Here is a 21,650-nt window from a genome sequence, read left to right as displayed (position 1 = left end):
GGGGGAAGGGGTCATCCTATTCCCCAAATCTCTAGAAAGAACAGTTAGTAGATATTTCATCCTGATCCAAAGTCTCACAAATTGTAAGCTTTGTTTGCTAGTAAGCGAGGTATTAGGCGTGTGCAATGATTTTTCTGGATCATGTGTGGATTGAGACGATGATATATTTATCATTTTTAAAACCTACCACTACCATGCTTAAGCTTCACGGGGAAGTAGTCAGGTAAGAGGAAAGCATTTCTCAGGCAGCTGAGGGAATTCTTTGTTATTATTTTTTTTTCTCTTAAAAAGACTCTACCTAAAAATACACATTTCGATATCTATATCTGTTTTGTGAAGTTTTCTGATTTCCCCGGTAAAAGAGCAAAGGAAGTCAGGGACCGGGGTGGGAAGATGGGAGAATTAAAAAAAAAACAAAAAAAAAAACAAGTGGTGGTGGGGAGCGTGTCAGGAAGCTTACACTTTCCTTAATCTCAAAATTCCTATTTTTATCATCACTGATTCTCAAAGCAATTTCCTGGAATCTCTGGATAGAACTGATTTCTTAGATCGAGGTAACATTATTTCAGATTGTTGTAACAATTCTCCAAATTCAAACTGAAACCCATTTCCTGCTAACTCACAAAATAACCTTCATATTAATTTTTAAAACCGTGAATTTGGTCCATCTCAGAACTGCCCAGGGTTAGGTGACCAGGGTGTTACAGATAACGTCTGGCATCCAACCTCCTTGGACCACTGGCAGCCCTGCCTGTGATGTCCTGGGGGGCAGCCCTACGTGCCCAGCCACTTCCTCACCTCCAAGCGGTCATCATTATTACTCTTCACTTACACTTAGAACCTGGAGGACCATTTATGTTGCACCAAATCTTGAGCTACTCTCCCGTGTCTCCCCCCTCTCCCCCCACCCCCCGTCCAGTGCTACAAAGCACCAGAGCAGCTCTGTGATGTGTCCTGGGCTTACACATGGACCATTCACCAACCACAGGCTCTCCCAGACCCAGGCTCCACTGGCTCTGTTCCACGTCCCACCTAGCTCACAGCGGACGGCAGGGTGCTGCTCCAGGATGCTGCTAGGAAGCCCACAGCTTCCTTACTATCAGCGCCCCCACACGTGGTTCAACATCCGACATACTTATCTGACCCCAAGCAGCACCGTTATCCACGCCACACCTTGCTCTCTCTGGCATCCCTAATCCCTATTCAAGCTGCTTTTCTCTGCCGCCCAGAGCATTCGTTCACGTGTGGTTCCGAACCTGGACTGTGCAGCCAGGACACCACGGCAGGGCCACGGCGGCTCACTGCAGAGCAGAGGGCTTACCCCTCCCTCGCTCCCCGCCCCCCACCTCCCTGTCTCCTTCGACAGGAGATAGACCACCCTGCTCATGGCACAGAGCGGTGTTTACATTGCAGCGCTTGGCTGTGTAATACATCTGGCATTTTTGGGCAGGATTCCTGAGCGAGGGGCCAGAAACCCTTCAGCAATGACTGGGGTGGGGGTGGGGGACCATGCACATTGAGCTAACAAAGCTCACTTCCAGCTCCTCCTGCTTACGTCTGTCACACGTGTCACCGGCGACGGAAAGCTATCCTGCTGGATGAACTGGGAAAATCTGTTTCTGTCAATGACCCTGACGAACAGTGAGAAGTCTCTGGCATGGAGACCCGCTCACACTGGCTTCCCCATTGTGACCGGGGGATGTTTGGGGACCCACGTACAGGGTGGACTCTGCGGGCAGCTCACACCTGGGCTCCTGGGCTGGGAATCAGGTCCTGACTCCACGTTATAAATCTCTCCGACAACAACCTTGTCATTCATTAGCAGGTACCTGACTGCCCACCAACGATACAGTTTCCCTAACACGTGACAGCTGTTTTTCCAACCAAACTGGAAACCCAAATATTACAAAACAGGCATGGTCCTGAGGCCAGGATGCAGCTCCTAAAACTCTCCGCGGTGGTCAGGCAGTGTCTCAGGGGCAGCAATCTGCTGTTCTGGAAGGCTAGTTCTTCCTGTGAGACAGAAGATACTAGTACACGCAGAAAAACAGACGTGGCGGTGTCAAGGAAAAAAGAACAACGCCAAATCCAATTTAAGAGGAAAAATCCAGTTACTGCCCTAAAGCCGTGGTCGGCAAACTGCGGCTCTCGAGCCACCTGCGGCTCTTTGGCCCCTTGAGTGTGGCTCTTCCACAAAATAGACACGGCCTGGGCGAGTCTATTTTGAAGAAGTGGCTTTAGAAGAAGTTAAAGTTTAAAAAATTTGGCTCTCAAAAGAAATTTCAATCGGGGTCCTGTTGGTCTTTGGCTCTGTGGACTCATGAGTTTGCCGACCACTGCCCTAAAGCCCCCAGATTCAGAGTGTGAAAGCAAAGAAGCAGCAATCCAGTTATTCACATTTTGACCCCCGTGACTCCTGTGTGCAGTCCCTCCTCCAAAGCCCTCCTCCCCGGACTCCATCGGACGCACCGTCGGATGCTGTGCAGTTGGCCAAAATGTGGGTGCGGAAGCCTGCCCTCCTCACCTCTGAGCCAGCTCCGTGCTCCCTGTGGCTGTGGTGGGGGCTCCACCAGGAAAGCTTGGCTCGGAATATGCGTGTGGACATTTCACTAACCATCTCAGAACCGCTGGGGGGCCGGGCTTCCATGTTCCATACGGCACAGGAAGCGCGGGGCCCGGGGCTGCCGCCACCCTCCGCTGGTCAGTGGAGCCTACGTTTCCCTCGAAGTTCATAAAAATGCCAGCTGACAAGACCCCATCAGAGAGGACGGTCTTGGAAACCACCCTCACCAAGGTCAGAGCCCCAGCGATGCACATGGCAGCCAGCTCTGCATCGAAGAGGCTGGAGCATGCAGAATGCCCGGGCCTGCCACCACTGCACACTTGAGCCTAGTCCCTCCTGAGCTCTCCAGGGAGGAAATGAGTTGGGCAGCTTAGGGGAAGGTGGGCAGAAGAAGGGTGGGGAGGGAGAGAGAGAGAAGGGGGGACAGAGGTGAAGATGAGCAAAGGGACAGATGGGGAGGGGTAAGGGAGGAGGGAGCAAGCGGAAGGGGGTTCTGGGGGTCAGGGACAGGCCAAGGAGATAGTGTCACAGTAACGGAGTCATACGGGTATGACCATTATTTGGGGATGTTACACATAGCTGGACCTCTCTCAACCCCACCCCCCCCCAAAAAAAAATATATTGTCAAAATAGTGGTACATTAAAATACTATATTTTTGCAAAATGGCCTCAATTAAAATCTGCTCCCCAGCTGGGGGAAGGTCAATTGGGGGGGGGGGGGGATGGGGAGGAGATATATGTACTACTATATGTAACACTTTAAACAATAAAATAAAAATTTTAAAAATCTGCTCCCCTTTAAAGTAATTTGAAGATATTTCCATACTAGCTTTAAAAGCCCAAACAGACACACACACCAGGTTTAAAATCACACACACACTCACCATCACACCTACCCGCCCCAGAACAGACTACGCTCCCCAGTGGCTCCATCTGGGCAGCCCGCTGCCCCCCAACAAAATGGGGCAGCCACACCAGCAGCCCTTCTCCTGCACTGTGAGCCCCCCAACACGAGAAGGGCTGACAAGTTACAGCTTGGCCTGGGTGGACAGAGCTCTGGGGTCACAGGGAGGTCAGCTTTGAAGGAGAAAGCCCAATGAAATATAAACATGGCATTGTGGAAACCAGACAAATCTCCCATAGCCTGTCCAGCCAGCGTTAATCTAGCCATCAGCTGTGGCGCATAATCCAAACAAACGGATCCGGCAGTTCGTACATCTGGAAGCTGTCATCCTCGGGGGCCTCCAAGTGGCGCTACATGCATCTGAAACACCCCTTCGCCCGCCCGCCCGGCTTCTAACCTTGTTGGAGGTGAGGAGTGGCAGGCAGGAGAGGCAGGGAGAGGAGAGAGGGAGGACACCCAGGGCCAGCTGCCCTGGGAGAAGGCACCTGAGGCTCTCTGCTACTTATTTATTATTTTTTTTATTTTATTGATTTTTTACAGAGAGAAAGGGAGAGAGATAGAGAGCTAGAAATGTCGATGACAGAGAAACATTGACCAGCTGCCTCTTGCACACCCCCTACCGGGGATGTGCCCGCAACCAACGTACATGCCCTTGACCGGAATCGAACCCGGGACCTTTCAGTCCGCAGACTGATGCTCTACCGCTGAGCCAAACCGGTTTCAGCATATCTGCTACTTTTACATCCATTATTGTTTTAAACACCTTTCTCCCGCTAGGAAAGAAACACCACAACTGCTTCTACATGTGTGCGCGCGCCCACGATTGGAATTTAATCAGTAAACACGTTCTTAGTTTGTAAACGTGCACGGGGAAGCGAGCAGGGAGGCGGCGCGATGCCTTCTGTCTTTCTGTCCACTGTGAGGTGCACCTACACGGCCAGCCCCGTGGCCAGAAACTGGGTGATCGCCAGGGACGGGGCGGCCCACGTGGAACCCCTCCTGCCGCTTCCCGGCGGGCTCAGTCCCTCAGGCCGGGCTGCGGACAGCGCCTGGGCGGCGAGGTTTGTGACAGGAACAGCTGGAGAGCTAGACCACCAACGCGCTCATCATGTGCCCCGTGGACTTCCGGGGAACCGCTGCTGTTTCAATGGGAACAGAATCCAGAGGCGTCTTTCCTCGCTTTTTACAAAGTCACCTCCGTACCAAAACCCTTCAGCCTGCTGGAGCTGAAACGCCACGAGGTCTCGCGGGCAACATTAAGTCACCTGAGGAAAAGGTGCTTGAATACACATTTCCTTCTTCTGCCCTACCCCCAACTTGCCATGGCGTTTATTTGACGTTTAATGCAATCGAAGAAAACACAGGAATTTTAAATTAGCATGAAAAACCTTAGCTACCTGGGTCAGTAAGGGTGCGGATGGCAGAGTAGCTTACAAAATAAAATTCCTGCATATGGCAGGTCCATGCATTTGCAGTTGCAGTTCCATCATAAGAAAAGCCTTCCGTCTGCAAAGCATGGCTCTTCCCATTGGAATCTGTTATCTAAACCAGCGGTTCTAAATCAGGGGGATATTGTGCATCGCCCCCCCCACCCCCCACCCACACACTCCAATGATTAGAAGTAATTTTGGTTATCACACTAGGAGGGTGCGGCTGCATGCGGATGCTGCTAAGCAGCCCGAAAGGTCAGCAGAGAGAAGCCTCGTTCTAAGCGGAAAGGACAGCGAGGCTCAGTTATCTCCTACAACTGCCCAGAACACGGAAGGCAGAATGCTAGCACAGACATATGAACTCAAGAGCACTCATAAACCTCAAGCAGCCTTTTAAAAAATTCTCTCTCTTAAAAAATAAATAAATAAATAAACCAAAGCTATTCCTCCCTTGATGCTGGCCTCCGGAGATGTTAATAAACAAACACAAATGGATTCATTTCAAGTTTGTTCCCTTTTGCGGTAAAGAAAGCGAGGGGCTGGGCAAGCGTTGAGGAAAAAACCAAGATGTTCAAACACGTAAATGGACGTTCTGTCACCGGATTCTGTCACCGGGATATCGCGACAGCAAACCTGAGTCTGAGAGAAGGTTGGCGTGGAGGGGCCAAATCTTAAGGGAGAGAGAGAGGAGGATAAAAGTGCTAAGTGAAGATGAAAGACAACGGAGAAATGGGCAAGACTGAAAATAAAGCATTTTCCTTCCGTGCCCACAAGGGTGAGATCCAGGTGAGATCCCTGGTACCAGGGAGGGCAGCGGAGGGCCAAAATGCTAGTGCAAATCCTAAGACAGGCAGAGATGTGTGTGTGTGTGTGGGGGGGGGGGGAGCAGCCTCCCCACCAAAGCCCTACACACATCGGAGACCTTCCCGCCAGGAGGCTGGGCCTTCGTCCTTCCGGCTCCCACCTCCCACCTGAAGCTCCCGCCAAGGCCAGCACTGGCGGTTCTCTCGGAGGCCACACCTCTGGCCCCTGAGCCTCTGCCCACGCTGTTCCTTCAGCCTGGAATGTCCCATGACCCCCATCTCTCCGACCCCTAGGCTTGTCTCAGGCCCTCTCTCAGGCTGTCCTGCCATCTTGCCGCTGGTCTGTATGCCCGCTGGGGTGGTACCTTGAGGGTAGGGGCTGTGTTCTGTAGAGCTTCATGCAGTGCCCAGAGCAGAGCAAGCACTGAGAATACATGCTCAGTGCATGTTTTTACTTCTGAATAGCAATTAGCCTCTCCCTGGCCCTGCTGGCGTGTGTTTGCATAACAGCAGATGCCCACTATATCATTCCACATATTCTGCTTTGTTGGTGGTGTTAATCTTCCCCCGAGGATATTTTTCCTCATTGATTGTTAGAGAGTGGAAGGAAAGGGGAGAGACAGAGGGAGATAAACGTTGGTGTGAGAGAGACACATCAATGTGTTGCTGGAGATTGAGCCTTCAACTAAGGTGCATGCCCTTGACCAGAATCGAACCCACAACCCTTCAGTCTACGGGGCGATGCTCTAACCACTGAGCAAACCAGCCAGGGCTCCACATATTCTAAACTTCTGAACTCCATTCACAAGTCTAGATTTGACATTTTTTACTTGACCTAAGGTTAAAGCTAACATCTAATGTATACTGACATTTTCTTAAAAGGCAATCGTTATATGAATATTTGAATAACAGAATCAAATTCTCAATACCAATGCCATGAAAGAAACTGAGGCACCTTCCTCATCTAGCTTACACTGGTGTGCACATAGCACCCAATGTATGACACTGTTTTTTTAAAAGCAACATCTACCCAGCATGCTAAACAAGGCATGAGAGTGAAATCAAAGGAGACCTTTAATTTTCTGGCTATGTTAAAAAGATAATATTATCTTGGCAGCTTTATGAATGCACGTAGTAAGTCTCTGTGCACACACAAACACAGAGGCAAGCAGAGATCTGCCATCTCTCTCTCTCCCTCTCCCTCTCTCCCTCTCTCTCTCTCTCTCTCTCTCTCTCTCTCTCTCTCTCTCTCTCTCTCTGTTATCCATATACAGGGGACTCTCTGTTATCCATATACAGGGGAGGGCAAAGTAGGTTTGAATTCAACCACCTAGGAGAAAGTGGGGCTGGCCCAAGCAGGTCACTGAAACTAAGTGATTTGCTTACTGATTTCCAAAGACTACAGGAATGTGTAAACAATGAAGCAATTTGAGCACTTACAAGACTGTATCTAAGGGTGCTGTGCCATTGACATTATTTTGAATTAATGAAGCTATTATAATACTCATAACCTGCACATCTTTTTCTATATGAACAATTGTAAACTCACTTTTGCCCACGTTTTACATGTATGCATTTGTATGTAGACATACATATGCTTCCAGATGCTGGTCAGTGGGTATGCATCTGTGTATATACATGGTTTGTTTTTTAATCACAGAAAAAATAGCGTTTTCCAAACTGTCCCTCAGCATTCCTCTCCCCCTAAAATCTCTCATGCTTTCTTTCCTTCTGTTGCTTTTTAGCCATAGAAACACACAGCGCCCATCACCTGGTTTATTTCGTATAGTAGCCAGCACCCTGTGTGTACCCAGGACGTTTACAGTTCCTATTAAGAATAGGAACTAAGAATAGGAACACCATCTAACAGAATTCTTTGCTGACAGTACAAAGAATGTAAGAGATTCAAGTGCAAAATTAACTTCAATTCTGAGTCTGCTACTCATTTTAATTCACTGCCGCGTAAACGAGCAAAGGCTCCCACCACTTACGACCTCACACTCAAGACCTCTACTTTGAATTTATTTTTTATTTTTTAAAAATATATACTTTATTGATTTTTTACAGAGAGGAAGGGAGAGGGATAGAGATCTAGAAACATCGATGAGAGAGGAACATCGACCAGCTGCCTCCTGCACACCCCCTACTGGGGATGTGCCCACAACCAAGGTACATGCCCTTGACCGGAATCGAACCCAGGACCTCTCAGTCCGCAGGCCGACGCTCTATCCACTGAGCCAAACCAGTTTCGGCTCTACTTTGAATTTAAATTAGGGTTACAAAATGGTATGTGGCCTCCCCGGTTGGCTTTACTTGCATTTATCCAATGGTTGCTTCCTCTCCAGGGAAAAATCTAGGACACAGCGAATGAGGGAATGAATGGCAGATCGAGAAGGCTACAGGAGACCAAGGTGACTTAAGTCAGTGATTTCCACCAGGTGTGCCCCAAGAATTTTTAAAACGTGTAATACCTGACTGTTTAGTCAGGGGCACTGACCTCTCTTCCCTTAGATTGTCAAATAAAAATAAATGACAACAGCTGACCGGTGTGAATGCCCTGTCTTGAACCATAAACATATACATCATATAATAGAGTTGCATCCTATTGGTCACGTCACATAATAAGGTCGTGTCTGACTGGTTAATTCTTGATACTAGAAATCTATATACAAGTATAGGCACCCGATTTTTTCAAAAGTCACTTTGGAGCCTAAAAAAGGGTAGGTAATTATTATATACACACACATATATAGTCAGATCTGAAAAAAAAATTTTTTTTTTTTTGGTGTGCTGCATAATTTTCATTAGTTTATGAGATGAAAAGGGTTGAAAATCGCTGACTCAAGTCATTAGTAGGCAAAGTGGTCATGGTGACATGGAGGTTCCATAGTTTCTCAGATAAAAAGGACAATAATCCAGCTATTATATATAAAAGAATTACATAAACTATCATATCACAACAATAAATATAACAAATAACTACTTCATTGAGTTGTAAGGCATGTGATAAAAATAAACGGTGATGGTAGCAGCTCAACAAGTGACAGTACTGAGTAGATAACATTTGGGTGAAGAACCGGTGAGCCGCACTGAAACCGCCAAAGCAGAAATGGGAAGGCAAACAGCTCTGAGGCCAAAGGGAGGCCAAGGAGTTCCCCTCAGGTGTGCCAGTCCCTAAGGCGCTCCGGAGGCAGAGCCAACGCCTGCTGCTCCTTCCAGGAACTGAATGAGAAGTGGAATGCAGAAACATAGCTGCTTCTAGAAACAAACAATGTTACAAAAATAAAACCACATCACTCCTCTTTAAACCTATTAAAGGCCTATGGAAAAGTCATCCTCAAAACAACAAAAAGTGACCTTTTGTCACCAAAAAACAGCACATTTTTTGGCACCCATGGTGGGTGGGATGTGAACATGTGGACAGACCTGGGGACCCCCTCTGTCCATCTCCATCCCTCGCTTTGTCCTGGAACCTATGGCAGCTCCCCTCAGCCCAGCCAGTCACAGTTCCAAACTACAGCCCTGGGGCCCAGGACCCACCTGAGCTAGCGCACCCAGTGGGGGGTGCCAGGTGGGGGAGCTGCTTCTGCCATCTGTCCGCTCAGGTTGGGCCTTTGCCTGACCCCTTTTCTGAGTTCCCTCCTTCATCCTCTCTCCCTCCAAGCGGCCTTAATTTGCCTCACCACCTCCATCAAAGCTTTTCCTTTTTTTTTCACTGAACTTTCACACCCACTTCAACTGGGAGCTCACATTTAGTGCAAGTCCATTTAGCCCTCGTGGTTGTAAGTGATGAGTTTGTGCTCAGGGAGGGTCTTGGAGCTTCAGGGTCCCTGGCAGTGCCCAGCACGGTGCTAGGGGCGTCACAGACACTCGGAACATCCTAGGTGGTCAATAAAACACTCCTTCCGTCCCCCAATGACAGCGGAGTGCTGCACCCACCGAGGTAAATTATCCCGTGGATCCGATCCAAATCACACTTCTGTATTAATTACCAAGCTACTTAAGGCAAGAATGTTTCCTGGTCTTAATTATTTGAACTATTATTTTAATTGTCACTTCTCAGCTAGAGGCTCCACCATATGTTTGCTCAACACCAAAGGCTGGATCTTCACAAACAAGGCAACGTGAACAAAATTATCCTCCAAGGTTAGTTCCTCAGCAGCATTCTCAAAGGGGGGAGCATGCCTGTAACTCAGGCTTCCAAATGTTGTCCTTGGTAGCTTTCGCTAGGAATGCTCCACATAGTATTCTGGTTTGAAATATCTACCTAATTACCTCAACCCCTCCCTCCCATCCCATGGTGAGAGAGCCAAGGCCGGGTTGAGGGGGTTCAAGTGTTTCCAAAGAGCAAGACTGTCCCTTTCCAAAAAAGAACGAAAAGACAACCAACAGACCCCCCCCCCCCCCACTCAACCCCCCAACAAAAAAACCTGTATCACCAGAAGAATGTAAAATGTTTCCGGGATGGAGAGAGGGTCTATTTTAAATTTACGACTGCTTAAAAAGGCTCCAAGACACTCCTCCCCCCCCCCCCCGCCCCCCGCGCGCCCCAATGGAGGAATGCAGTGAAAAGACTGGCAGAACCCCTCGGAGAGCTCGGGGCCCTCCCTCCAGACCGGGTTCTTACTCACATCTCTCCTTTCAGCCCGCAAACCGCCCGCCCCCGCCCCCCGAGAACCGTTCCCCCTTAAAAGCCCCCGCCCGCCAGGAAACATCCATCTGCTCTGCAAACACGCGGCCCAGCCTGCGCTTTACAGTCTCTTTCCCAACTCCTTCCCCCACCGCCCCGCTTTTTTTATACCTTGAGACAAATGTTTTTTTCCCCCGGAGTTGAAAGCCGTCCAAAAACAGGACCACACACGCCGCCGCCTCCGCGCCGCGCCCGCCCCCGCCCCCCCGCCCTCCCCTGCGCGGCGGCCGCCGGGGGCGCGCACTCCCTCCGGCCCGAGGGGTGGCCTCGCCCCGCGCGCCCCCGCCCGCCCCTCCGGCCGCGGTGGGTGGGGTGGGGAGGCGGGAGCCAGGGCCCGCGGCCAGGAGCGGAGGGGCCTGCCCGGGGCCGCCTCTCGGGGCGCGGCGGCGGCGGGCCCCCCGTCCCCGGCGCGCAGTGGTCAGGCCCGCGGAGCCCCGCGCCCGCCGCCCGCCCCACCGCACCGGCCCCGCGCGGGCCCCGAGCCGATCACAGCGCGGCCTTTGTCGGGCGGCCTGGCTCGGGGCCAGGCGCCCAAACAATCCGTCCCTCGGTGCGGCCCGGGCTTCCCCTCGCCGCCGGGCCGCGGGTGCGCGCCGGCGAATATCTTCATCAGGCGGGAGGGGGGAGGGCAGGGTCCGGGGGGCGGGCGCGCGCGCGGCGGCTCTTACCTTCCACCCAGAGCTCCTCCACGTTGGTCTCCAGATTGGCCGCCTTTAATCCCACAGCGAAGGCCCCGAATATGAGCAGGCCCACGACCAGGAACTTGCCGCAGTTTCTCTGGATGTAGCATCCCAGTTTAAACAAGAGTCTCTGGAACTTCGCTCGCAGCCACAGCGGCGCTCTCCGGCCGGTAGCCTTCCCCTGGGGACGGAGCAGAGGGAGGAGGGTGAGCCGGGAGCCGCGGACCCCGCGGGGGTGCCCTCGAGGCTGGAGCCCCCGCCCGCGCGGGGGACGCGGCGTAAATCAGAGCCGGGCTGCAGCGTGGGAGCCGGACCTCGGCGGCAGCAGGGGCGCCACCACGCGTGGCCTGCGCGGCACCCCCCGTGCGCCGTTGGCCGGGTTGCGGGTTTAAGAACCGGGGGAAGGGGAAGCTGAGGCAGAGGAAAGAAATCCCTCAACACAGGCGATAGCCACGCCGGACCTGGTCAGGGAGAGGCGGCGTGATCCCTGCAAAGGAGCCCAACACAACACAACCCACAAAGCTCGGCTCCCATCCGCGCAGAGCCTGCCCCCCCCCCCCTTCCTTTGGGGTGCGCCTGGAGGGACGTGGGTTGGAGGCTTGGGGAGCAATGTGGTGCGGAACCCCCGGGCTGACCCTCGCCGGCGCGGCAGGAGGGGGACACACGTGGTGAGCGCGGCCGGGCGCTCTCCGGACGCATTTCCATGGCGCTGGGAGACGCCTGTGAGCTGATAGGAAGCGGGGCAGCCATCTGCAACTTACACTGTTTGTGATCGGAAGAGGGCAGCCACAAGGATCTTTCCCTCCTCTCCCTCTCCTTCTCGGGAAACAGAGAGAGCAGCGGAGTGCACAAGGGAAGGGCCCAGGCCCGGGGTCCCGCCTGGGCGCGGGCTGCTCGCGGCGGCGGCCGGGCTCCGGCGGGCCCCGGCCCGGGTGCTCGCCTTCCCCGGATTCCGCACATTTCAACGCGCCTTGTAAACACAATGAGCCCGGCCGCTCCGCGCACCCGGGCCGCGGATTTAAGGTGGCAGTTTGTTTACCACTTTCCCTTTCCCCCAAGGCTCTGAGAACTGGGGGGGAAACTGGGCATAAAAGAGGGGAGATGCCCTCTTCCAAAGATCGTTTTTAAAGGAGCTGAGATTTCACGCTCAACAAAAGCAAAGCCGGCTGCCAGAAAAGGAAACCACCTTTATTTCGGCTCCCTCCCCCCCTTCTCTCCGCCTCTGTACTCCGCCTCCCCCTCCGAGAGGTTAAGAAATGTGGCAGCATTGCAGGGGTCTGGGCTGTAAATAGGGGCAGGAGCGCGGGAAGGGGGAGCTCCGAGGCCGGGGCGCCGGGCAGAGCCACGGCCGCCCTCAAGGTGGTCCACGGCGGGCCGCTTCCCAGGCTCCGGAAAGCACGCGGGAGGGCGGTGCACACACACACACACACACACACACACACACACACACACTCACGCGGGCGCGCGCGCGCAGGCACACACACCCTCCACCCCCTGCGGACCTCAGACAGCCTTTCCTCCCCGGACCGGAGGGAGGGTTTGAATTTTTCAATCCCCGCTCGTCTGCCGCTTTTCCGGGAGGAGTGTGTGTGGCCGGGCGGACCCGCAGAGGAGGAGGAGGGCTGAGAGTGGGAGGAGAGGAGAGTCGGAAATGCACCTTGGAAATCTGCTCCAGAGCGAAGGCGGCGTCGCAGTAGCTGGGCCGGTGCAGATAGTCCCGGTCCGGCGCGGCGTGGCGGCGCGGACCCCCGGTTCGCCTGCGCCTCCCGCCTCCGGCCGGCCGGCCCGGGGCCCCGCCGCCGCCGCCGAGATCCTGGGGCTCCGCGGCGCTACCAGCCGAGGCCATGTTGCCGCCGCCGCCGCGGGACCCGCGGCTTCCCGGGCCGCCCGGCGCGCTGCCGCCGCCGCCGCGGGCTCCCGGCGCGCCCCGGAGCTGGGCCGGCGAGGACGCCTCTGGCCGCCGGCTGCTCGCCCTGGGGCTCCGGCTGACAGACCTGATCCCGCTGCTGCCGCTGGCGCTGCTCACACGGCGGGCGCTGCTGCCGCTGCGGCCGCGGCCGCTGCCGGGGAGTCAGACCCTGCGCCTTCCATTGCCACATTGCGCGGGAGTCCCGAGGTCTCTGCGGCCGCCGCTGCCCACATCCAGGTCCCGGGGAGGCGAGAGCCGGCGCGCCGAGCCGGCCGGTCTTCCGGGCGCTCGCGTGGCGCTCCTCGCGGTCCCCGACTCCCCCTGCCCGCCCCCCGCCCCGCGCCGCGACCCCTTCACTGCAGAGCGCGCCCGCGAGTCCCCGCCGCTCCCGCCGGCCTCGCCGGCTCCCTCGGCGCCTCCCGAGTCGCCCGAGCGGCCGCGGAGGGCGAGCGCAGAGCCGCCGCCGCCGGGTCGGTGGGCGCCCGGAGGGTCTCAGCGCTGCCGGGCAGGGGCCGCCGCCGCCGCCGCTGCTCCCACGGCTGCCGCTGCTGCTGCTGCTGGCGGCTCCTGATGCTGCTGCTCGGGCTGCTCGGGCTCTGGCTGCTGGGTTCGCGGTGGCTGCTCGATCCCGGACTCTGCTTTCTTGTGCTCCTCGCCGACCCCCTGGACCATTCTGCCCCCGCGCAGCGCGCCTCTCTCGCTCCCGGGACCTGGGGACTCCGCTCTGTGTGTGTGCAGCGGGCAGCGGCCGCAGCAGCTCCTTGATTCAATAGATGAGATGGAAGAAGAAAAAAAAGAACTCTCTCCATTTGGAGAAAGAGGAGGAGGGGAGGGGGTGGAGGGGGAGCGAGCGAGCGAAAGAGAAAAAGGCTGGAGCTCCCGCCCCTGGGGCTGTCAGATGGCTTGGGTTTCTGCGACGCGATTGGCTCACGGAGGGCAGAAATTACTCAGCAAACATGACTATTATTAGCTGCTTAGCAACAGCTCACCAAAGTAGAGAGACCACCCAGGTAGGCAACCCCAGTGTGTGCATCCCGGCTTCGGGGGGAGCCGCCGAGAGCGCCAACGTTCTCGCATGCAATACTTCCATTAAGGAATTGCCCCCCCCCCCACTTTCTTTTTTATTCCTTTTCTTTTCAACAGTATCTTCTTTTTGTGGAGGCCTTTTGAGCGCGCGCACACACTCTCTCACACACAAACACCCACGGACATTTGCCTCGCGATAGACGCGGGGGGAAATGTAATATTTTTTTAAGCGCTTAAACAATTTCTGAAATTCCTCAAAGAAAACCCTTTCAGAGGCACCTTGGCCTCAAGCTGCAGCAAATACTGGGAGGTCCGGCTTGAATTCCCAGGCCTGCACCAATAATGACAGGGTGGTGGATAGTACACCAGTGTGTGCCAGATTCCCCCCCCCCCCTCTTTTCTTTTATAACTAAAGAGAAGATTTAGACTCTCGCAGGGAACAACGCCTAACATTAAGATAAACAAAATGGAAAGTTAAAGAGGAAAGTAAAGACTTTGGAAAAAGAAACCCTCTCTTAAAATCCATTTCCTCGCCCCCTCCCCTTCTAAAATCACCCCCCCCCCGAAAAAAAAAAAAAAAAAAAAAACCACGGCAGCACAGTCCGGGTTTGAAAGAGGCCAAAGCATTCTCATGGAGAAAGGTGTTTTTATTTGAATATTTAATGTGACATTTTTTACAAAAAAGAAAAAGAAACAATCCTTTTAACAATCCAGAGAAACGGAATTGTTTCCTTGAGGAAGTTTTCCTATTTTGGATTTAGACACTCTACACCCCCCCCCCCCGCTTTTTCAAATTAATTTCATGTCCTTATTTAAAGTCTGTTTTCAACTTTTTTCCCCAAAAACTGGTACGCATCCTGTTATATTTAATAATAGCGTGACGATGTAGGGGACAATAAAGGCTTTGATGTTGGATTCATTTGAAACAAATTGTGGGCTGATTGCGAGGGCTCGTGGGATACTGCGGCCAGCGTCTCCGGGGCTCCGGGGGCTCTGCTTCCCGTTGGGGAAGAAAACACGCCACTCTGAGTCAAAGCGAACTGTTCACACAGCGCCCCTTTTAATTTAAACATCATTTTTGGACAGGGGGATTTGTTTTTCTTACGTTTGCAAGTTCCTCCCTGCGATAGGGTCCAGACCCCCAAACCCTCGATTCTGCCTCATTTTAATATTTGTTTCTTCCTTTTTAGAAACGGCGTTGAACCGCAGAGGGACCCGCGGCAAAAAGAAGGCGACCGCAGCCGTGAAATGGGGCCGTGTGGCTTTAAGATGCACACGGTGTGTGTTCATTGAAAAAAAAAAAAAAACGAAGAAAGGAAAGAAAGAAACCCAGATGGAGAAAGGGGGAGGAGCGGGGGGGGAGGGCGGAGCTCGCGCGGCCACGTGACCGGGACCGGCGGCGCGCGCCCGGCCGCCGGGAGGTCTCCAGCGCGCGCGCGCGCCCCCGAGTGCACGCGCCCGGGCTCCCGGCCTCCCCGCGCGCCCGGCGGGAGCAGGGAGGGAAGCCGGGGCGCTGGCTCTCCCCGCGGCGGGCTCCACTTCCCAAGCCGCCTCCCCGGAGCCCAGGCGAGGCGCGCCCCCGCCGGCGCGGACAGACGTGCCGGACGCGCCGTAGTACATTCCTGGGGGCGGTCCGGCCCCCTGACGTCGCCCAATGCCCGCCCGGCTTCCCCGCGGCCAGCCAATGGCTAAGCGCGCGGGGCCCCTTTCCATTCAGCCGCCCCGCGGCCGCGGCCGCAGAGGGACTGCAGCGCTGCCAACCGGCCACCGGGTGGGCCCACGCGGCTCCCGTGGGGGGCCTGTCGGCTAGCCCTCTCCGCCCTCTTCAGAGGTCCCCCTCCCTCCTTTCCCTCTCCCTTCTTTTTTCCTCTCCTCCTCCTCCCCTGTGCTCTCTCCTCCCTGCCCAGCCTCACTGCATTCCCTCCTGCTTTTTTTGCTTCCTGCTCTCCCTGGGAGATCCTGCCCCCTGGGTCTCGAACCGGCATAACGTTTGCGGTTCGCCGGGCCGGGTAGAGTGACCTATAGAATAAAGACAAAGAGGAAAAAGTTCGGGGGGGATTCACGGGATCAGGAGGAGGACCGGAGGACCCGGACAGCGCGGAAATTCAAAAGTCAGAACTCCAAGGGAGCACGTGCTTTTGTGTGCTGTCCTGGGAAGGGCTGCTGAAATGCAGAAGGGAAGAGGAGCACTGTCCAATGAAAATGATACTTCGTACTTAATAAATAATATCGCGGGAGAATTGAGTTCGACCATAGCCAGTTCAATCTTTGTGCAAAAGTCTTTATTATGCTTGATAAATAGCAAACAGCAGGAAAGGTGATTTACTCGTTTTTTTTTTCGTTTTTTTTTTACTGACTTGTTTTGCAGACGTGTCGTGCTTGTAGCTGAAAATCATTTTTTTTAAACTAGGTTTCCCCTAGTTTTCCATGCCAGTTTTTATATTTAAAGGTATGCTGCATGTAGCCAGACAGGTTGCTGTGTTTATCTTTTTCAAATTTCTTAACGTTTTAGGACCAAAATATTAGTTTTCCTACCAATCTTTTATTTTACAGCAATTTCAGTATGGCTGCTTGGATTGTGGATTCTAAAATGAAATTATAGGCTATGTGCCCATCATGGTTCCCCATTCCTCTCCGCAGGCAGCTGCACACCCTCCATCCTGGCTGCGGCTACCCGGGCACCATTTCAATGGCAAATTCCACTTGGGCTCATTTCCCTCGGTTTGACTTAATTCCTAAACGTTTTGAACATTGATCTCCGGGGTTTTCAGCGCCCTGCGCCCGCTCACCCGCTGTTTGATAGGTTAACTTTTCAGCATCTCAGACAATGGTCCCAGCCTGTAAATTCTACTACCCATTGGTTCCAGGGCGCAATCCCCAGCCTGGGCTCTCACAAGCGCTATCTTAATCTCCCCACCCCCACCGCCTCTTCCCCTGTGGTCTGCTCTTTCTCATACACAGAGATGAATTACTTTGAGGATCTAATTGGCCTTGTTTCTGTAACGTTTTAAGAAAGGGAAGAGGAGCTAGTGTAAAAGCCTGCTCGACTTGGGTGGTCAGGGCTGTGGCTGCCCCCAATTTGCCTCATTGCTGATGCATGCGAGTGCGACATTCCCAGCGATAATGTTGTTCCTAACCAATCTGCCCTTATTTACATTTGTAAGCATTGTCGCCTTTAATATGCATGCCCTGTGCAGGGGACCGCTGCGCCACACCGGGTGTGTTAACTTCAACTACCCACAAGGATTCCAGGGACCTGCAATGAGGTAGCTGGAGGAGCCAGGCCTACAAAAGAGTCTGCTGGGACAGTCTCTGAAATGGCTTTCCCCCTCCTGAGTTACCAAACAACTGACAGCTTTGGGCCTTCTCAACCAGACGGACCTGCTGGCTCTCTCTGGAGCAGCAGTTTGGTGTTCTTTCTCCCCTTTCCTAATAAAGTTCATCTCAGTGCATGAATGGCTATTTTGGTCTCTCCATCTCCATTCAAGTCTTCATTGGAGTCTGTCGTTTTCAAAACAGATTCCTTAAACTCTTAACATATTCACTCGTATCTTCTTTCTCTGCTCCCATACTCCATACATCCATGGCCACGCCACACACACACATCTAAAAAAATAACATCTGATTATCCAAAAGGTGACACTGAGCTAACGCATCTGCCCTGTGTATGTGGGCATCCCAGTGGTAAGCAATGGCGGGGGCTGGACTTGGTGGAGTAATGGGGAGCCAGAGTGAGATTAAACTTCCCACTGGTTGCTCACATCCAACCAAATGGGTCTTTAAAATCTAATGTACCTTAACTCATTTTTGCAGAGCACAAATGAAGAGATAAATGTGTCCTAGTAATTTGATCCTTGAGCGATGTTATAATTTTGTCTACCAATTTTAACACTCTTTTGCACAAATGCAAATGATTGCTCACATTACACCAAGTCACCAAGTCCCCCAGTGTTCTTGCAGAGAGGGTGAGATGGAGAGGAATTTGGGGTTGGATGTAATGTTCTATTTATGGGTGGAGCCTGCAGGGTGGGTCAGAGCCTGAGCAGTTCAGCAGGTGCCGTGATTAAGAGTTGAGTCTTGACTCAATTCAAGTCAGTATGCCACCAACCACCACATTTTCTTGGCTCCCTGAGAATGCCTTATTATTTTCTCATTGGCAGCTTTTGTATTTGCTAAAAAGGTGATGGTAGGAAATGAGTCTAAAAGGTTTGGGGGGGGGGGTAGATTCAGCAGTCACAAAATATAAAACCCCTAAGTATGTCTTCCCTCCCCTGCGCCCTCCCATCTTCTGTTTCCTCTCCTGCACACACACACACACACACACACACGCCCCTCAGAACTGGCGGAAAGGGAATAGCTCTAGCCAACTTGTCAAAATAATGCTGCTAATTACCCCTGATCTCCTTTAATGGGAAGCTGCTCCCAGTCCCACAAAGGAGTAAATGAGGGGTCTGAAGCACAGACCCAGGGGCACTGGCATTTTCTGAGCTGAGGGTTGGGGGTGGTGGCAGAGGGGAGATGTCCTGAGAAGGCCCCAGAAATCTCCACATTTATTACTCCAGGTTCCAACACTCGCTTGAGCAGTGGAATTAGACTGTATGCAGTGCCAAAGCTCCTGGTATTCTCTTGCTGGCAATGTCAGTCACCAAGTGCAAAGAAAATGTTCAGAGCCTACAGTGAACTTGAAAGCAAGCATAGCCTGGAGCCTTATATTGATGTCCTCCCTTGTCTAAATACCTCCTGAGCCACATTACTTTAATGGATAGAGATGTATTCTGGAAACAGCCCCACTTTGAACAATTCTCCCTCCATCTCTCTCTTGCCTCATCCCTATCTCCCCATCTAATATATCTGTATCAGAGTCTGCCTTTGGCAGGAGGCACGCTGTTCATCTCAGTGATCTCTGCCATTGGGTCTTGCATGAAAAAGAAGCTGAGCAACATGATCCCTTTGACCCACTGCTGGAGCAACAAATTTATTAGAGATATAGGCATGAGAAATGAAAGGGAAGTAAAACAATTCCAGCTTATTGTGTGTCTTTCTTTCATACTGCTAATCCGGTTTACACATCACGCCTACATGTCTCAATAGGGCTTTATACACTGTGGCAGAGGCGGGAGAAAATAAAAGGTGTGTGTGTGTGTGTGTGTGTGTGTGTGTGTGTGAGAGAGAGAGGGGGGGGGATAAACCAGGGAGACATATTTTAATCCACATTGATTTGGCTTGTCAGTTTTTCTATCTGTAGGAAGCTGAAAAGTTGAAGATGATTGGTAAAAAAAAAAAAAAAAAAAAAAAAAAAAGGCTTTTCTTTCACAGAATAGCTTCAAATGGTGCTAACTACTATTCAAATAGCTTGTTAGATTGTAAACAGAAATTATATATACTTCTTAGTGAGTCTGAAATGAAGGTTAATACCTCAGTTGAGAATGGGCCTATTGGTGTCCCCCTGGATGCAACATTTTAACATAAAAAGATCTTGGGCTCAGAGGTGTTCTGCAGCCTGGCGGAAGGACGCTGGTGACAGCTGGAACACACACAGACTCACAATGGAAAGCCCCGTGTTTTACAGCATGGGTACACAATGCACCTGAGGCAACAATTTATCCTGAGGTGCCACCCAGAAATGATGTGACAGTAACAAAGGATGACACCAAAAGCATTGTCTTTCTTTGTGGAGGCAATTAATTGCATGTTGAACTGGGGAAGCCAAAAGGAGAAGAAATTGAACACACACAGAATGCTGAAAAGATACTATTGTAGCCGTTCAAGACCTCAGTTACCCAATTATGAAATATTTAGAGCCACCCATGTGGGTCTTTATATATTTCCCCTCCCCGGGGAGGTAGGGAGGATAAATGGGAAAATAGTGCTTCTCTCTCCCACGTCCAGGAAGACAGAGGTCTCTGGGTGTCTTCCACGGGCAGCATTCCCTATGGTTCTTCTTAGATGACAGGAGTTGAGATCTGAGAACTCTGGACTTACTGATCACCCACACACTGTCATTTTTACACATAAACTTAAATACCTGGAGACACAGCACATGTCACCCCACAGGTGCAGTTCCTGGAGGTCCCGGGACCTTGCCTTGGCACCAGGTCTGGAGGAGTTTGAATGGGTCTGGCCCGCTCAGCGGCCACCCCCGGCCTCCCAGCGGCCCTCCTCTGTGAGGGCTGGCAGGCACCAGAACCCCGGGTTCTGTAGGTGATAAAGTCAACACACACCATCTCCTCCGCGCGGCCCCTTCGTGAACTCATAAAAGCCCCCCTGGCCCTTCTCCCACCAGCAGCGGCGGGGAGGCGCCGTCTGAGCGCCAGGGCTTGGAGAGTGCCTCTCCCTCCAGCCCCGGGCCCCCCCGCAGGTCCCCGGCGGCTCCCCGGAGCCCGGGGCGCGGGCGGCGGGGCGCGCACTCTGCCCGCACCTCCCCGCGGCGCTGTCACTCCGCGCCCGCCCCGCCGCCCGCTCCGTCTGCACTCGCCGCGCCGTAGCCACCGCCGGGCTGCAAATGGGATCCCGACGACCCCCTCCGTGAGAATCCCTCTGCAGCCGGTCCCCGGGCGCCGCCGCCAGCCCCCTCCCCGCCCGCGGGGCCGCCGGGGGCGCAGGGGCCCGGAGTTCGAGGAGCGAGGCGGAGGCGCGGGGCGGCCACGGCTCCCGGCGGCGCAGCCCACCCAGCCCGCCGCCCGCCCGCCCGCCCGCCCGGCCCCGTCCCGCCGCGCGGGGCGCCGGGTCCGCAGCGCCCGTCCCGGGGCGGCGGAGGCTGCACTCACCATAGCCGGCCGTCAGCCCTGCCGGAGCGCGGTGCCGATGGCGCGGACGCGGGGCTTGGGCTTCACATCAATTCCTCTTGGCCCGGCGCCCCCCTTCTCGGGTCCTCCGCGCCTCCGTCTGCTCCCCGTCTTCCCCGGCTCCCCTCGCCCGGCCGCGGCGGGTCCCTTTGTCTCCCCCGCCGCGCTCTCCCGCGCCCCGGCCCGGGCGCTCTCCGCCGCCTCCGGGGCTACAAAGGGAGCGGGGAGAGGGAGCGCCCCGGCGCGCGGGGCCGCCGCAGGCTCTCGGCGGAGTGCGGCGCGGACTCACAATTACAAGCCTGTTTCTATTAAGCAGTTCCATGGCCCTCGGCGTGGGTGGTCCGCCGCGCCATAGGCAGGACCTGTCAGGGTCACGTGACGGATCCGAAAACTTTACCCCTTCACAATAAACTCAAGGAAAGCAAAGTAAACTCGGGGAACGTGCTATCAGCACAGCCCTCCTGGGTAAACAGCGCTGCCCTCCCGCCTTCCTGGGAGGCGCCCGGCGCGGCGAGCCCCGCGAGCCCCGGCCCCCTCCCCGCCCCCCGCGGCCGCGTCTGCGGGGGGCCCCGCGCCGGGGCCTGGGCCGCCACCGCGCTTCTCCACCCCGTCCACCTCCGCCCTCCGCACGTCCTTTCTAACGTTCAGCCCCTGTCGCGGCCCCCGGAGAGGGGGAGGGGGGTGCCGGGGGAGCAGGGGCGCTCATCGCAGCATCCCCTGCGCTCTGGGCAACGGCAGAGCCACCCCGCCGGCCGTGTCACGTCTCAAGCCCTTTCCTGCCCGGGTTCCCACGGAAGCCCTGAGAAGCTGGGAGCATTCCGGTCCACAGACCCGCAGGCTGACAGGGAGGCAGGGAGCCA

The 21,650-nt window shown here is 54.2% G+C and overlaps 2 protein-coding genes across 10 annotated transcripts in view; one reads left to right on the top strand and one right to left on the bottom strand.

The window, feature by feature from the left end:
• PTCH1 (patched 1) overlaps positions 1-21,264 on the bottom strand; it is a 74,982-nt gene extending 53,718 nt beyond the window's left edge. For 3 of the 9 annotated variants that reach the window (XM_036461313.2, XM_045570732.1, XM_036461314.2), the window contains exons 1-2: positions 12,728-12,916; positions 11,059-11,251 (exon numbers count right to left, since the gene is read on the bottom strand). In XM_036461313.2, coding sequence (XP_036317206.1) covers positions 11,059-11,251; positions 12,728-12,916 — 382 coding nt within the window. Of the gene's footprint in view, positions 1-10,501; positions 10,585-11,058; positions 11,252-11,831; positions 12,114-12,727; positions 12,917-20,772 lie in introns of those variants that run through there. The other 6 variants (XM_036461315.2, XM_045570733.1, XM_036461318.2 and 3 more) reach the window with 6 other exon arrangements.
• LOC123651095 (vegetative cell wall protein gp1-like) lies at positions 12,915-16,229 on the top strand. Its single transcript, XM_045570734.1, has 2 exons — positions 12,915-13,989; positions 15,196-16,229. The coding sequence occupies exon 1, from the start codon at positions 12,915-12,917 to the stop codon at positions 13,548-13,550; it is 636 nt and encodes a 211-aa protein (XP_045426690.1). The 3' UTR covers positions 13,551-13,989; positions 15,196-16,229.
• Positions 21,265-21,650: the final 386 nt, after the last annotated feature.

Source organism: Pipistrellus kuhlii, unplaced genomic scaffold (genome assembly GCF_014108245.1).
Source record: "Pipistrellus kuhlii isolate mPipKuh1 unplaced genomic scaffold, mPipKuh1.p scaffold_m20_p_36, whole genome shotgun sequence".
NCBI classification, from domain to species: domain Eukaryota; kingdom Metazoa; phylum Chordata; class Mammalia; order Chiroptera; family Vespertilionidae; genus Pipistrellus; species Pipistrellus kuhlii.
This window is presented reverse-complemented; position numbering and strand designations above follow the sequence as displayed.

Coding starts and splice junctions, on each gene's coding strand:
- LOC123651095 (XM_045570734.1), top strand. CDS start 12,915: ATGTTGCCGCCGCCGCCGCGGGACCCGCGGCTTCCCGGGCCGCCCGGC.